The sequence below is a fragment of the Phaeodactylum tricornutum genome, chromosome 17, assembly GCF_000150955.2.
Source record: "Phaeodactylum tricornutum CCAP 1055/1 chromosome 17, whole genome shotgun sequence".
NCBI classification, from domain to species: domain Eukaryota; phylum Bacillariophyta; class Bacillariophyceae; order Surirellales; family Neidiaceae; genus Phaeodactylum; species Phaeodactylum tricornutum.
The window spans coordinates 415988-429452 of NC_011685.1; the positions used below are offsets into that span (position 1 = coordinate 415988).

At 51.3% G+C, this 13465-nt stretch overlaps 5 protein-coding genes across 5 annotated transcripts; 3 read left to right on the forward strand and 2 right to left on the reverse strand.

Moving 5' to 3' along the window:
- Nucleotides 1-864: 864 nt before the first annotated feature.
- On the forward strand, nt 865-3082 carry PHATRDRAFT_48422 (predicted protein; the record flags this gene model as incomplete). Its single annotated transcript, XM_002182795.1, has 1 exon — nt 865-3082. One exon carries the CDS (start codon nt 865-867, stop codon nt 2971-2973), a length of 2109 nt encoding a protein of 702 aa, XP_002182831.1. The 3' UTR covers nt 2974-3082.
- A 4567-nt stretch (nt 3083-7649) lies between these two features.
- PTD12 (precursor of desaturase omega-6 desaturase) lies at nt 7650-9277 on the forward strand. The gene has a single exon (XM_002182796.1). It carries the CDS (start codon nt 7715-7717, stop codon nt 9200-9202), a length of 1488 nt encoding a protein of 495 aa, XP_002182832.1. The 5' UTR covers nt 7650-7714; the 3' UTR covers nt 9203-9277.
- A 74-nt stretch (nt 9278-9351) lies between these two features.
- PHATRDRAFT_48425 (spondin like protein) lies at nt 9352-10524 on the reverse strand (the record flags this gene model as incomplete). The annotated part of the gene is made up of 3 exons (XM_002182927.1): nt 9352-10073; nt 10192-10248; nt 10305-10524. 3 exons carry the CDS (start codon nt 10522-10524, stop codon nt 9352-9354), a joined length of 999 nt encoding a protein of 332 aa, XP_002182963.1.
- A 423-nt stretch (nt 10525-10947) lies between these two features.
- Nucleotides 10948-11678, forward strand: PHATRDRAFT_48426 (predicted protein; the record flags this gene model as incomplete). The annotated part of the gene is made up of 2 exons (XM_002182797.1): nt 10948-11642; nt 11675-11678. The coding sequence occupies 2 exons, from the start codon at nt 10948-10950 to the stop codon at nt 11676-11678; spliced, it is 699 nt and encodes a 232-aa protein (XP_002182833.1).
- Nucleotides 11679-11784: 106 nt separating this feature from the next.
- On the reverse strand, nt 11785-13456 carry PHATRDRAFT_48427 (predicted protein; the record flags this gene model as incomplete). The annotated part of the gene is made up of 2 exons (XM_002182928.1): nt 11865-13456; nt 11785-11791 (listed from the first exon to the last, which is right to left on the reverse strand). The coding sequence occupies exons 1-2, from the start codon at nt 13301-13303 to the stop codon at nt 11785-11787; spliced, it is 1446 nt and encodes a 481-aa protein (XP_002182964.1). The 5' UTR covers nt 13304-13456.
- Between the last annotated feature and the right edge of the window lie 9 nt (nt 13457-13465).

Consider the following 13465-nt stretch of genomic DNA (forward strand, 5'->3'; position numbering starts at 1 on the left):
ACCAGTGCCTCCGACAACCAATGGAGAAGTGTCACCTACGGCAATGCACTATTTGTGGCCGTGGCCACTAGTGGAACCGGCAATCGCGTCATGACCAGCACAGATGGCATCATTTGGACGAGTCGTACCAGTGCGGAAGACAATGACTGGCGGAGCGTCGCGTACGGGAATAAAACGTATGTTGCGGTCGCTGACACTGGAGTGGGCAATCGCGTTATGACGAGTCCAGACGGCATTAATTGGACGAGTCGTACCAGTGCAGCCGACATCAACTGGCGTGGAGTTACGTACGGCAACGGAATGTTTGTCGCCGTGGCCGCCAGTGGACCTGGCAATCGTGTGATGACCAGTACGGATGGCGACAACTGGACCAGTCAGACCAGCGTACCGAACCGCGGTTGGCAAAGTGTCACGTTTAGTGGGAAAACGTTCGTTGCCGTCGCGGCCTTTGGCACCCCCAATCGCATCATGACTAGTCCGGACGCAATCCACTGGACCCTCCAGACCACTCCCGCCGAGAACGCCTGGAGTAGCGTCGCGTATGGCGCGAACAAGTTTGTCGCGGTAGCGACTAGTGGGACGGGCGATCGAGCCATGTCCGGATAGGGTTCGGGGCTCCTGTAGGACCGTTTTTCGGTTCCCCTACGGCTGTGGCTTTACCGTTAATAAACGTTTCCAATTACATACAACATAATAATTGTAAATAGACTCCGTGCAAATTCGGTTTCTAGGTTCGCCGACGAGGCGAAACCATGCACACGGACGATGATACTATCGTTCTCCCGATTTTAATTGCTTCCATTTGATTTCTGTTCCCTTCGCTCGTGCTGGAGTCGTCACGTTGTGGGCATCTCTCCATTCACCATGGGATGCAAGTCTTCGAAAGCCGCACCGTCAGAACGGGGCTCGCAAGGCGCTGCTAAACGCACTAGTATGGACTCCAGAACCAAACGGAGCAGTCGAGGCATCTCCCCAAAGCCATCGTCGCCGTCGTCGTCACCGTACTTGGGAACCAAGTCGACGGCGTCCTACGACACCACTTCGGTCCAGAACGACAAACTCTACAAGCTCCTCGTCTCGGCACAGCAAGGCAAAGTCGACGGCGCCGTCCTCGTCCAGAAAGTGCGCAAGTTCATTACCGTAAATCCTGCATTCGCCGCGTACCAAAACCCCAACACCAAATCCACGCCACTGCACATGGCTGTACGTTTACTGGATCTAACGGATCTCTCGTCTGCCGCCGCTGCGATTGTTCCTAACCTCGTCACGGCGTATACGGCGGCCGTCGCGACACGGGACGCGGCTGGCAATCTACCACTCCACTACGCCCTCGCTCCGACCTCGCACTTTGGTGGCGGACCCCGGACCAGTTTGACCCCACGGACCGCCGTCGTGCAGGCGCTCTGGACCGTCGCACCGAAATTCGCCCTCGCGTACTGGAATCGGAACGACGTGGTGTACGAATCGGGGGACGCCACCGGTGGATGCTCCCCGCTATACAGAGTTCTGCAAACTCTACCGGACGACTTTGTGGCGCATGCCGCCACCACGGTCGAATACGTACACGTTCTCTGTCATTTGGCGGCTGGAACGGAACATTACAATACCGCGAGCAAGGCCTTTGTCAGTCTCGGCAACACCAGTGACGCCGACAAGCCTCTCGCCCTGCTCTACCGACGATTCACGCGACAGTTCGATGCCGCCGAAAAATTCTTCGACGGAGACAACTCGCGTGACGAAGTAGTGCAACACCGACGACGGTACAAGACGGCGGCAGGGAATACCTGGAAGATTATTGAATGTCTTTTGCAGCCCCACGCGCCCGCTTCTTCGTCCTGGCAAATTGTCCACCGCGCCGTACAGGTGGAAACCCCACCCGACCTCCTGAGATATATTGTGGAAACCAACGCTGAAGATTTGACCACGGCCGACGAAACGGGAAATCTGCCCCTGCATCACGCCGCCATGTCCAAGCCTCACTCGTTGTCGGGTGCGGCTTCGTCTGGCGGATTTCCCGCCTTTTACACGAAATTCATTGTGGATGAACTCTTGTACAAGTTCCCCGACGCGGCCAGTATACCCAACGCGGACGGTAAATACCCTCTCACACTGGCTGTTCAAGCGGGTAAACAGTGGATTGGTGGTGGCATCAAGAGCCTTTACGAAGCCTATCCGGAAGCCCTCACACAGGTTAAACTCAATGAACATAAAGTGTTACGCCAGGCGCTTTCGATGGATGTCGGAAGCAGCAACCCCAATTCACCAACAGTCGACGACAGGGAAGAAAAACTCGACTCAATCATCCGAGACGAGCAGCACGACGCCATTATGCTCGTTCAGCAAGAAACAGTGGACGTCCCGGAGGTAGTCTTTTCTATGTGGGCTCATGAAGAAGATGCCGGCGTGCAAATGCTCGGTTGCGTGGCACTCCACCGCATGGTCCGGAATGTGAACGACCCCGCCGATACCTTACGAATAGCCCTCTCCGCCGTAGCAGCGATTGTCAACGCCATGAAGGCGCACCCTAATGAAGTCATTGTGCAGGAAAAAGCCTGCCAAGTATTGCAAAGTCTCGCCGTCGTCGACGGTCACCGGGAAGTATCCTTTGTCGCATCCGGTGCCGTTGCGTCTATTGTTGGCGCCATGCAGGCCCATGTCAGCGACCCCGGCGTCCAGGAAGAAGCCTGCACCGCGCTCGCCGCCGTGATTCGTGTCGGTGGCGCCGAGCGCGCCACCATTGTGGCCAGCGTTAGCGGCTTGACCGCCATGCTCAACGCCCTCGCAGCCCATCCCGACGTGGTCGGCGTCCAGGTCGCGGCACTTAACGCCCTCGTCATGCTCACATCCTTTCCCCGCGCCAACCTACCCGATGTACCGCGATCCCAAACGGAAGCTCTCTTGTTAGCGGCCCGCGACAAATTCCCGCTCGAATGCCACGCACACGTCGAAACGCTCCGGTCACGACTGTCTTGAAATCCGTGGCGTGGGAGATGGCGATTTGGTGCCCACCCACCGGAACAAATGGATAGTGTACGTCGGCTCAATGGCTGCTGGGCGGAAGTTTCCAAGAGGGGTGTGACTTGAAAATAGATCGGAATGAACCCAGGTTGAAAAAGAGCCTTCCCAAACTCCCAAGGCTCGACGTAATTTCTTCTTTGACGTTGTCCGTTGAAGAGACATAGTGTTTGTTTTACTGATATTTTAACGTTACCGCAACAACAAATTTGTAGTATGAGTTTTGGTGCTCTGATTGCGATTGTGCTCATTTACTTTGCTTCAAAATTCAGCTATAATAGGAAAATGGTCTTTGGGCAGCAGCCGTGTGCCCGTATACTCATTCTCGGAATTGGATGGTGTGTACTAACACTGCTTGAGTCAACAGCATCCGCCATCATCGTCGGGTCGAACTTTTCCGCCGCCAATCGTCGCCACTGTAGACAATATCGGTATCGCGATTGCGCCAATTGCGGCCGGTTGCCCGGTTACCGGACGTGGCGACCTTTTGCGAACAGAGCGGAGACAATGCGCAAAATGCGCGAAACCGCAAAATTTGGACGAGCTCCTTACGCGCAAACGATTGTGACGCCAATGCTTTAGACTGGATACCCACTCCGACGGTCATACCGTAAACATTATCCCAGTTGCGTAACATCAGCAAGCCAATCCAACTATCAATCGGTCCGACGACCGGAAGCTGCGTTTGTAGATACTCGGCCCCCGCTTCACTGAGAACGTATCCAGTCAGATACCACTGTCCGGTAGGAATTCCGATTAAATTTTGGTATGGAACGATTGGGGCCGTCTTTGGGCGACTGTACCCCAAAGAACAAAAGTGGAAATCCCGTGGTAGCTCTTGGAGCAAGGCGTGCAGACGATCGGCGAAGCGATCACACATAACGGCGTCGTCTTCCAATATAACGCATACTGGCGAGGGCGACATATCGGCGTGTTCAAGACAGAGAGCGGGGCCGCACGCAAAGCCACTGATTCGAAACAATCGAAGCAGACGATCAGAATACTGAAACAAGTTTGAGCTTTCTGCAGTCATGACCTTCATTGACGGCAAACGAAGGGAGCTCAGCACTCCTTTCCAGGAGGAGATGTGCGACAAAGCACATCCCCTCTCAGTTGGGCTCATCAGAACTTGGTCCTCGGCATCTGGTGCGTCTCGATCAAATGGCTTTAAATCGTTTGGCCTCCATTGTGTTTCTACCAGAGCTTTCAGCTGAGGCATTGTACCCACTGCCTTTGCCAGTCTCGCGTGCGCTTCTGCCAGTCTACCTTGGCCATCAAAAGCGTGCCCTCCAAAGTATTGAGGTAGATGCCCTTCAAAAGATATATCTGCCTGAAAGGTCACTACAGCCTTTATCACGTACAGCCTCTCTCGCATCGCTTGGGCTTTAAACAAACGCCAACGGTCATCTCTCCGGCTCAGATTGATCACGCGAATCAGTGGGCGTTGGCCAACCTCCAGCACCATATCAATAGTCTTCAAAAAAGAAGTCCGAAAGGCTTCATCTGCTTTTGGGGTGTCCATTCCAAACAGCGAATGAGCAACGCGGTAGACTGTTGACCCGTCTGCCAACCTTGCAGCACAGCCAAGTATGGTAGCCAAAAGCCTAATTTGATCGTGCTGTTCAACTGTAGACAAGCGTGGAAGAATAGACTCGAAGACTTGGGCAATGCTTGATATCTCGTCGGTTTGTTGTGTCTTGGACCCAATGCGTTCTCGATACCCATCTATTTTACGTATTTCAATTTGCGCTTTGGCTTCACTCCAAGCAACAGCCTGATAGCCGAACATAGTCAGGCCGTCATTGAAGTATGATAGGTCTGGCAAGATTCCTTCCAGAGTCCAAATTAATTGTAACGGGAATGAATTGGCTTCATCACTTAATGTTTTTGCATCACAAATATCCACAGCAAGACTTCGCGCTTTCGGCAGTACTATCTCCTTTGTCCATTTCGCCATTTCTATGACTTCGTTGCTTGCAAGCCAACGAGCTTCGGACTGAAGTAGACGACTGTAACTCGCGAGCTCCACTTGAGACATTAAACTAATACGACCGTCCGTACTTACGAGCCGTTCCTTCCATATACCCGCCGTCGCATGTATACAAAGAACTAAAGCGTCCTGAAGTCCATGTGGTGCAAAGCTTGCTTCACTATCTCCAAAAAGTGTACGGAAGAACCATGCCCCTTCAACGGGGTCAACCTCTTCTCCACTTTGACACAAGAGAGACCGATCGGGAATCAGAAAGGACTCCAGCACCGTCAGACTTAAAGTAGGATACAAGCCGGGATAATCCTCGATTTGCAACGAAGGAACGTTGGATAAGATGTAACTTAAAACTACGTGAGCGGCCTGCTGTGGCTTGTCTTTGGTCAAGTACCAAGCCACCAATACTTGGCAGAGCACACATCGTTCTAATAGATTCGCAAGACGACTCTGGTGTCTCGACCCTCCAAGTAGCGAGGTAGATACTTTTGAATCGAAGGCATCAGTAGAGGAGGCTTTGTCAAAGTTCAACGCGGCAGTCGCTGATCGTGCCGTGCGATCAGCGACTGCCCATTCCTCGGAAATCTCCCCACTCAAAGAAGTAATAAAACTTTGGGCCAACACCCGGCGGCCACGGAGACCCACACGCAAAGACCGCGGGACCGGTGAATCTAACCTGCACTCAAAATAAGAATCCCATTCTTCGTCTGTTAAATCGGGGTCACAGAAAGAGTCCATTATCATCAGCGCATGCAAAGCCAACTGTTTAGCTGTACGAGCAGGATGGCAGCACTTAATGTTAGATTTTCTTGTCAACGAGTCAACATCAGAGCAAAGGGTGTCTTCCGCACTCCGGCTTTTAGGGTGATCGTAGTAATCGCAGGCAGGAATCAGTTCTTCTGTTACAAACGGAAGAACCTGCCGCGATATTTCGTGATCTTGCAAGTGTGCACGGCAAGCTGATCGGACAGCGTAAAGTATTTCGGCGGCTATATCTTCGTCACATTTGGGGACGGCTTCCCCTAAAAATGATTCTTCTTCGTCTACGTCGTTGTTTCGGTTAAGGTCGATTCCATCTTGTTCAGGACGCTCCAAATTGTAGTCCATACCATCGTTGTCAGTAGGGACAACGCCAGCTGGCGGACTTTTCGAAAGTGACCCCTCTTCTGCAACATCCTTCGTAGCAGACTGTTTCATGGGTCGCTTTTCAACTAACGTCACTCCCAACTGCGCGAGACAGTTGTGAGCATACGAGAGGAGCTGAAAAACTTCCTGCCAGTCTTCCACGACGCTGGAGTTACCATTACGATTTTCGTGTTGTTGCTCGGATCCCTCTCTCATTTGAGGCAGATAAGTTTGGCTTTGTTCATCTTCATCCTCGTCCGATGATGATGCAAATTCAAACATATCATCCTGAATCGATTCAAAAGGGATAGCAGGGGTAGGTGCGTTACCAAGATCCTTCCCTCGACTGCTTCTATCAAAATCACTATCTCCGCCATCCAGTTCGGCGACAGAGATTCCCGCGTCATCATCCTCCTTGTTCTCAATTGATGCGAAAATAGTCTCCGATGCATCCCCTTGTTTTGAGTCGACAATTTTGTAGCTCCCTTCTGCTTCTGCCTTTAGCATGTTTGACGATCTCCGTTTCTTTTTGGGATCAGACTTTGCGCCTTGCGCCCGCGAAGCGTCAAGTTGGGTTTGTAGTTTGCCTTTTTCTTCTTCATATCGCTTTGCCCGTTCTTTCCAGACCTGCACGTCCGCTCGTAAGTTAAGCTGGAGTGATTGAAAGTATTGCAAGACCTTGTTATCCCGCTGCAACAAGTGAACGAGTGATGCGGGCGGATCTGGCGGGGGCGGGGGCCGTTTCTTTTCTTGGCGAGGGCGTTTTGGGGTCCGTGGCATTGTGACAATAATCTTGTCAACCCTACAGCGATCATACACAGTGCAAGCAAATGCAAATATCAAGCACTCGTCGATGGCTCAATCAGTTCGGATTTGTAGGGCATGGACGAAAGGAATTTGCTAGCGATCGGCGTCCATTTTTTGTTGCTCCGGAATTGTGGGAAAGGGTCTGGTTTCCTGACTTTTAATGAAACTGATGTTTCAGCTTGTGTTGGAGGGACAAGGGACAGATTTCTGCAGATGGGAGTGTACTGGAAGGAACCCTTCTTCCCCCTCCCCCTTCCAAAAATTGCGCCAACTAGTTTGGAGAAACGATTCGTGAGGGAATGAGGAATGACGGAGGAATCGCGCGGCTACCAATTCCCGATCGTTTGAAAAAGTGATTCTGTTCGTACGGTTCAAGGGCAGGTTGTGCTTATCTTCGTCAGTTGAAGTTGTCAGATCGACACTTTCTGACTCCTTCGCTCTGCACATTTGCCGACCAATAAGCATAAAAGTTAATTTTCAATATTACCGTAACGCTGAGGTGACGAACGCGATGACACGGGTGCTTCTTGTCCATGCATCATATTTACGATTGACCAAATGGCGGATTCTCGAACAACGCATACAACGTACTTCCAACAAGAAGACTGCACCCACCCTCCAGGCATGCGCCCAACCAACGGAGTTTTGCTACCACGTCGTTTTCTTCCGCTAGCTAGCGGAGTACCGGAATGCCAACCAAATCGCTCACACCCCTGCAAAGAAGGAACATATAAAAGTAAGCCATCTCCTCGGCACCATCTAAAGACCTAAAATCTACTCGTCATGGTTCGCTTTTCAACAGCCGCTCTATTTTCTCTGTCGACATTGACACCTTCATGTATTGGTGCCTTCCAGCTGTCTTCGCCAGCACAACTTCCGACAAGTAGGCTTCGTCGGCATACGAACACGGCGCCGCTTTCGGCCGTGGCCGTCGACTCCGGTTCTTCCGATCCGGCCTTGGTAGGCAACCTCCCCCTTCCCAACAACAATGATAATGAGGACAAGAACCGTAGAATGCCAATGATGGACTTGAAAGGTATTGCTCTGTCTGGTCTCAAAGGGCAAGCTCTTTCCGTCCGAGCGGAAGATTTTCCTCAGGCGAAAGACTTGCGTGCCGTCATTCCGAAAGATTGCTTCGAACCCGACACGGCCAAATCGTTGGGATATCTTTCCGTTTCAACTATGGGGACAATTCTCTGCTCCGTCGTCGGCGCGAACCTCCTTAGTGTGCTCGATCCCTCCAATCCATTAACCTGGCCTCTCTGGGCGGCCTACGGTGCCGTCACGGGGACGGTCGCCATGGGGCTTTGGGTGCTGGCCCACGAATGCGGACACGGCGCCTTTTCCAAAAACCGATCCCTCCAGGATGCCGTGGGGTACATTATCCATTCCATCATGCTGGTGCCATACTTTAGTTGGCAGCGATCGCATGCCGTGCATCACCAGTATACCAATCATATGGAACTGGGGGAAACACACGTTCCGGATCGAGCCGATAAGGAGGGCGAGAAGAGCCTGGCGCTCCGCCAGTTCATGTTGGATTCCTTTGGTAAAGACAAGGGCATGAAAGCATACGGAGGCCTCCAGTCGTTTTTGCATCTCATCGTGGGATGGCCAGCCTACCTCCTGATCGGTGCGACCGGTGGACCCGACCGTGGTATGACCAACCATTTTTATCCCAACCCTTTGTCGACGCCAACACAGCCCAAGAAAGAACTTTTCCCTGGGAACTGGAAAGAAAAGGTCTACCAGTCAGATATTGGAATCGCCGCCGTTGTCGGCGCCCTCATTGCTTGGACCGTCACTTCGGGTCTAGCCCCCGTCATGGCCTTGTACGGTGGTCCCTTGATCGTCATTAATGCCTGGCTGGTACTGTACACGTGGTTGCAACATACAGATACCGATGTTCCGCACTTTTCCTCCGACAACCACAACTTTGTCAAGGGCGCACTGCATACGATCGATCGTCCCTACGACAAACTTGATCCCTGGGGAATCATAGACTTTCTGCACCACAAGATTGGAACAACGCATGTGGCACACCATTTTGACAGTACTATCCCCCACTACAAGGCTCAGATTGCTACCGATGCCATCAAAGCCAAGTTTCCAGAAGTCTACCTCTATGACCCGACACCAATTCCACAAGCCATGTGGCGCGTCGCCAAGGGATGTACTGCAGTAGAGCAACGCGGTGACGCCTGGGTGTGGAAAAACGAAGGAATAGAAGATTTGGTGGAACATCGTCAAAGCAAATTATCGAGCGAATAAAGCAACATATCGCTTTATGGAAGAACAAACGTCCATTGTGTAAACCCTGATAATTTCAATAATGTGTTTTGTTTTAAAGGAAAGCTACTACTTTGATCGCATACGATCAACTACCCCGAAAGATCACTGTATCCGGCAAATAGGATGTTTCAGGACATGCTGGCCGCAAAAAGACCACCGATTAAGGACAACAGTGGGAATACAGTTCGGGATGCTGAGCTCCCATTTCCGTCGCAGTCACCGCTAGTTGGCCTGTATCCTGATTCGCAACAATTTGGATAAAACACTGACCCGTTGTCGGAAGTCCTAGGCTGGCATTGCTGGCACGGGGATGTCACTTCGGGATCACACATTTCGTCACATCCTGGGTACTTTAATACGTCGCAACCATTAGACGGTGGCCAGTTTTCTCTTTCGCAGTCATTCTCGTCTGGGCAAACGTGCAGAATACATTCCCACTCTCCCACTGGATGAACTGTCGAGCCATCTGGGGACACAAAGATACCATCGGGAGCATTTTGGGGAAAGATGCGCTCCACGTCTAGTGGCGGGTCCAGATCGCTATCGGGGGATGTGTACGTTTCACCTGCATCAGTTCCGGCGTCCCAAGGGTACGTGTGGATTTTGATACGATTCCAGAAGGTTCGGTCGAATTCATCAATCGAATCCAAGAGGTAGAATCCAGTGAACCAATCTGGACTAGGGTTGATTCCGGCCATTCCACTGATGAATGGAAAGTCAGAGTCTACAGTAATTCCATCGAGAAAAGCGTAATTCTCTTCGTTGTCGTCTTGATCAATAAAAAAGCCTTTGCCTTTACCGAAGCTATAAACGAGTTCACCGGCTGCTTCAATCTCCCTTTCAAACGTATCTGTGAATCCAGACTAGAGCAAAGAGAAAAAGAAGGGTAAGCGATGTGTTTGCGCCATTGCAAAATGCATGCTGTTTATGCTGAGTTTTGTCAAAGCAGTGAAACCGATCGTGCATACCTCCGCGAGTTTCTCGATTCCATACGACGTTTGTCGGTTTCGCAGCCAAGGCATGTACTGTTTTGTGGAAGAGTAAATAACTGGATCAGACCACCGAGCTAACGCGGGATAACTTTTGGGGTGATGAGCCTCGTCCCACAAGTTGCGAAAGACGCAGTAGTATTTGGTTCGGTTCATTTTGGAAGCCGTCCAAAAATGGTCGCTGTCCGCCAGAGTTTTAAAGTCGAAAATTTCTTCGGGCTCGATCAGATCATTAATTACAACAATATCAGCTGATACTATACAGAAGAAGAGACCCGCGAATACGATTGGGATCAAGGTACGCAACGCCATGGTGAACAGGAGGGTGTGTTTTGGTTGCAGGCGAAAAGATGGCATCCCAAGGCGCACGCTTATTTCTGAGGAGTCATCCTGAATACCTCTTGGGCTGATTTACATTCTGGAAGTTGTTATCGCAGAGGTCATTCGACGGCTTCTACATCATTCATTCATGTAAATCTTTGTGGAATCTGTGTAGATTGATGCCTATTGATAATGTCCCTCCTCGTCTTAATGCTTAATATGATTCCACTGTCTTGGAATTGTCCACAACAAGTCTGATTTTCCCGACGACATACTTCGGACGCGTACTATCCGACTACCTGGAGTAAAATCGACCTCGACGCTTGCAGCGCTGCTCGCTAGTTTTAGTGGTTCTGATATCGTTTCCCTCCTCTCTAGCAGAGTTCCGCAGTTGCGAAGCATCAGAGTTTGACCATGAGTCTTTGGCTTTCTAAAGCGACGGTGGTCGCCCGTCAATTAAGTCTTTTATCCCTGCGGGAACAGCTTCCAAACCGAAGCCTTGCAGTTGTGGCGTCAGGCAATCAGGTCGTTCGATCGTTCGCGGCCAAGGGCGGGAAAAAGAAAATTTCCGGTGCGAAGAAAAATAGCCAGAATGAACTGCGCAATAGCAACTCATCCAAAGAGTTCCCCAGGGAAGGCGAAGCTGCTACCTTACAGCATCAAACTTGGGTGAATTTTCAAAAGTCTATTTCGGTCGAAGGCTTTGAAACGGGGCAGACAGTGGTCGTCAAATCGACCAAGAAAACCCGCGGTGGCCAAGCAGCTCGCCGTCGTTCGAAGATGTCGAGCTTTGAAGCCAAGTTGCAGGAGCGGAAGCGTTTCACGGATGTCGGGGGTGGTCGTCTTCCACCAATGCGGTACTCTGAAGAGGAAACGGAGCGGCTTTTGACAGAGGCTTACGCGAACCTTCCGGAACGAGCAGGGAAACGGGGTACACGGAACCTCAAGCGCCAAGCCAACCGGTGGCATTTAGTCCGAAAGATTCGCAAAAAGTACAAACACAACCTCGCCAATTTCCAAATACGCAAGATGGAGAAGCGATCGGACACGATCAAACAAGTCAAGAAAGTTTTAGCGGACTCTCCCGCTATCCAGCAGCGCGATCGAGAGTATCAGTTGAAAATTCTGCAACGTTGGGCAGCTAACATGACTCTAGATGTGGAAGAAGAGGCCGAAGAAAAGTTGGAGGAGGAGCAAAAGGCGAAGATTTAAAATTTCGACAATTAATTTAACATGATCGCTCGTCTTCGGTTAATTCCTGGTAGGTTAGTCCAGCTTCCTCCTCCAGCACCAGATGCGTCGATTTTCCCACCAACCGGGCTTTCTGCAACGGGGCCAGAGTCTCGTCGGATAAAATTCGCCTTTTGGCAGAATCGCTGAACTCTCCCAAAATGCGCAAACACCGGACCGCCAAGGCAGTCTCGTGCTGGGACGATAGTCTAGTGCCAACTACTACGGCTGGAGGCCGTGAAGCGCCCTGAACGTCTTCCATGAGCGCTTCCAAAAAATTACGGCTAACCAGTTGCGCCGCCTGTGTCGTTAAGACTGATTCCAAAATTTTTGGCTGTTTCGTTGCGAGAATATTGAGTGCGTTAGTGAAGGCGCGAAGGGCCAAAGCACGCATGATACCCCCGTGGTGCTCGTCACCACCACTCCCTCGGGTCAAATTGATTTGGGCCATAATATCCTCCTGCATTTTTTCGGAATCGGTGTCCCCCGTTTGTCCCCCTTTGTCGCCCAGTAGAGTAAACACACAAGAACGGTTTACTGGCTCATCGTCCTCGCCTCTATCTCCCGGCAAAGTGCGCTTAACCAACAAACTGTAAATCCATTCGCGGTAAATTTCCGTCAAATTATTGTCGTCGACTACAATTCCGTTGGTAAGTGGTGCACCCACAACCGCGAGAGACGTATACATGGCAACATCGGAACCGGATGACTCAACGTCCGTCAAAGCGACAAGCCGTTCCATTCCTAACTGTTGGGCGTCCAGACGATCCTTACGCAGCAACTGCAAAGCGTGTTCCAAAGCTTGAATGGCTGTTGTTGAGATTTCTCGCGAAGTCTTGGAATTTCCAGACACCGTCAACAAACGAGACGATATATTGTTGAGGCGCGGGTACTCTAATGGCGAGCACTGATGCGCTAGCCGACGATCCTTGCCGGTGTCGAGACTGAGCGAGGCTTGCAAAACTGCCTGTACCACCCGGTGATAAGATATGACATCTCCCCGCAAACGAATGCACTCCACGACAACACCATGTGAAAAGTCCGGCAAGGCTACTCCTTGCGCACCTGCGCGAGTGCTATCATTGATAGCTGCTGACGATCGACCCTGCCAAAGGTGAATCGAAAAATGGACGCGATCGATCGTGAGGGCCGTTGCTGTCAACGATTCGTCGTCATACTCGACTGAGACACTCCGGATGCGCAAACACTCGGCGATTCGAACTGCAACCACGGACGGCGGCGCGTCCGAAACGTAGATCGTCGTATGCCGATTCATTGGAGGGTAAAAAGGAGGAATCGGACGTATGGCTGTGTCGCTGACACTCCATAGTCGACGTGGACGCGGAGGGACGGAAATGTTTTCAGTCGTACGGTCCGAGGGAAACAACGACACCTGCAATCCTGCTAAAAGAGATGGAGGCCGACTAGCGGACGCAACAGACGGGGAATCCATGGATCGAGCAGACGGCTTTCGGTCAGTACTCAGAGTTGGCTGACGCATATTATTGTGCAACTTCTTTGGCGGTGTGGGTATTGTCATGATTGCGTTTGTGTCAGTATTGTTTCGGCGAGTGCCTGCTAATATGCTGCCTGACACGAGAAGGATACGGAGAATACCAGCGTCTTCCTTGACATGGCAACAAACTGAGTGCTGCGAGCTTTGAGAGTTGACGGAGGCAATTGTCTGTCTTCCCTCGGGTAT

Excerpts from the sequence above, each read along its gene's own strand:
- PTD12 (XM_002182796.1), top strand. The coding sequence starts at position 7,715 with ATGGTTCGCTTTTCAACAGCCGCTCTATTTTCTCTGTCGACATTGACA.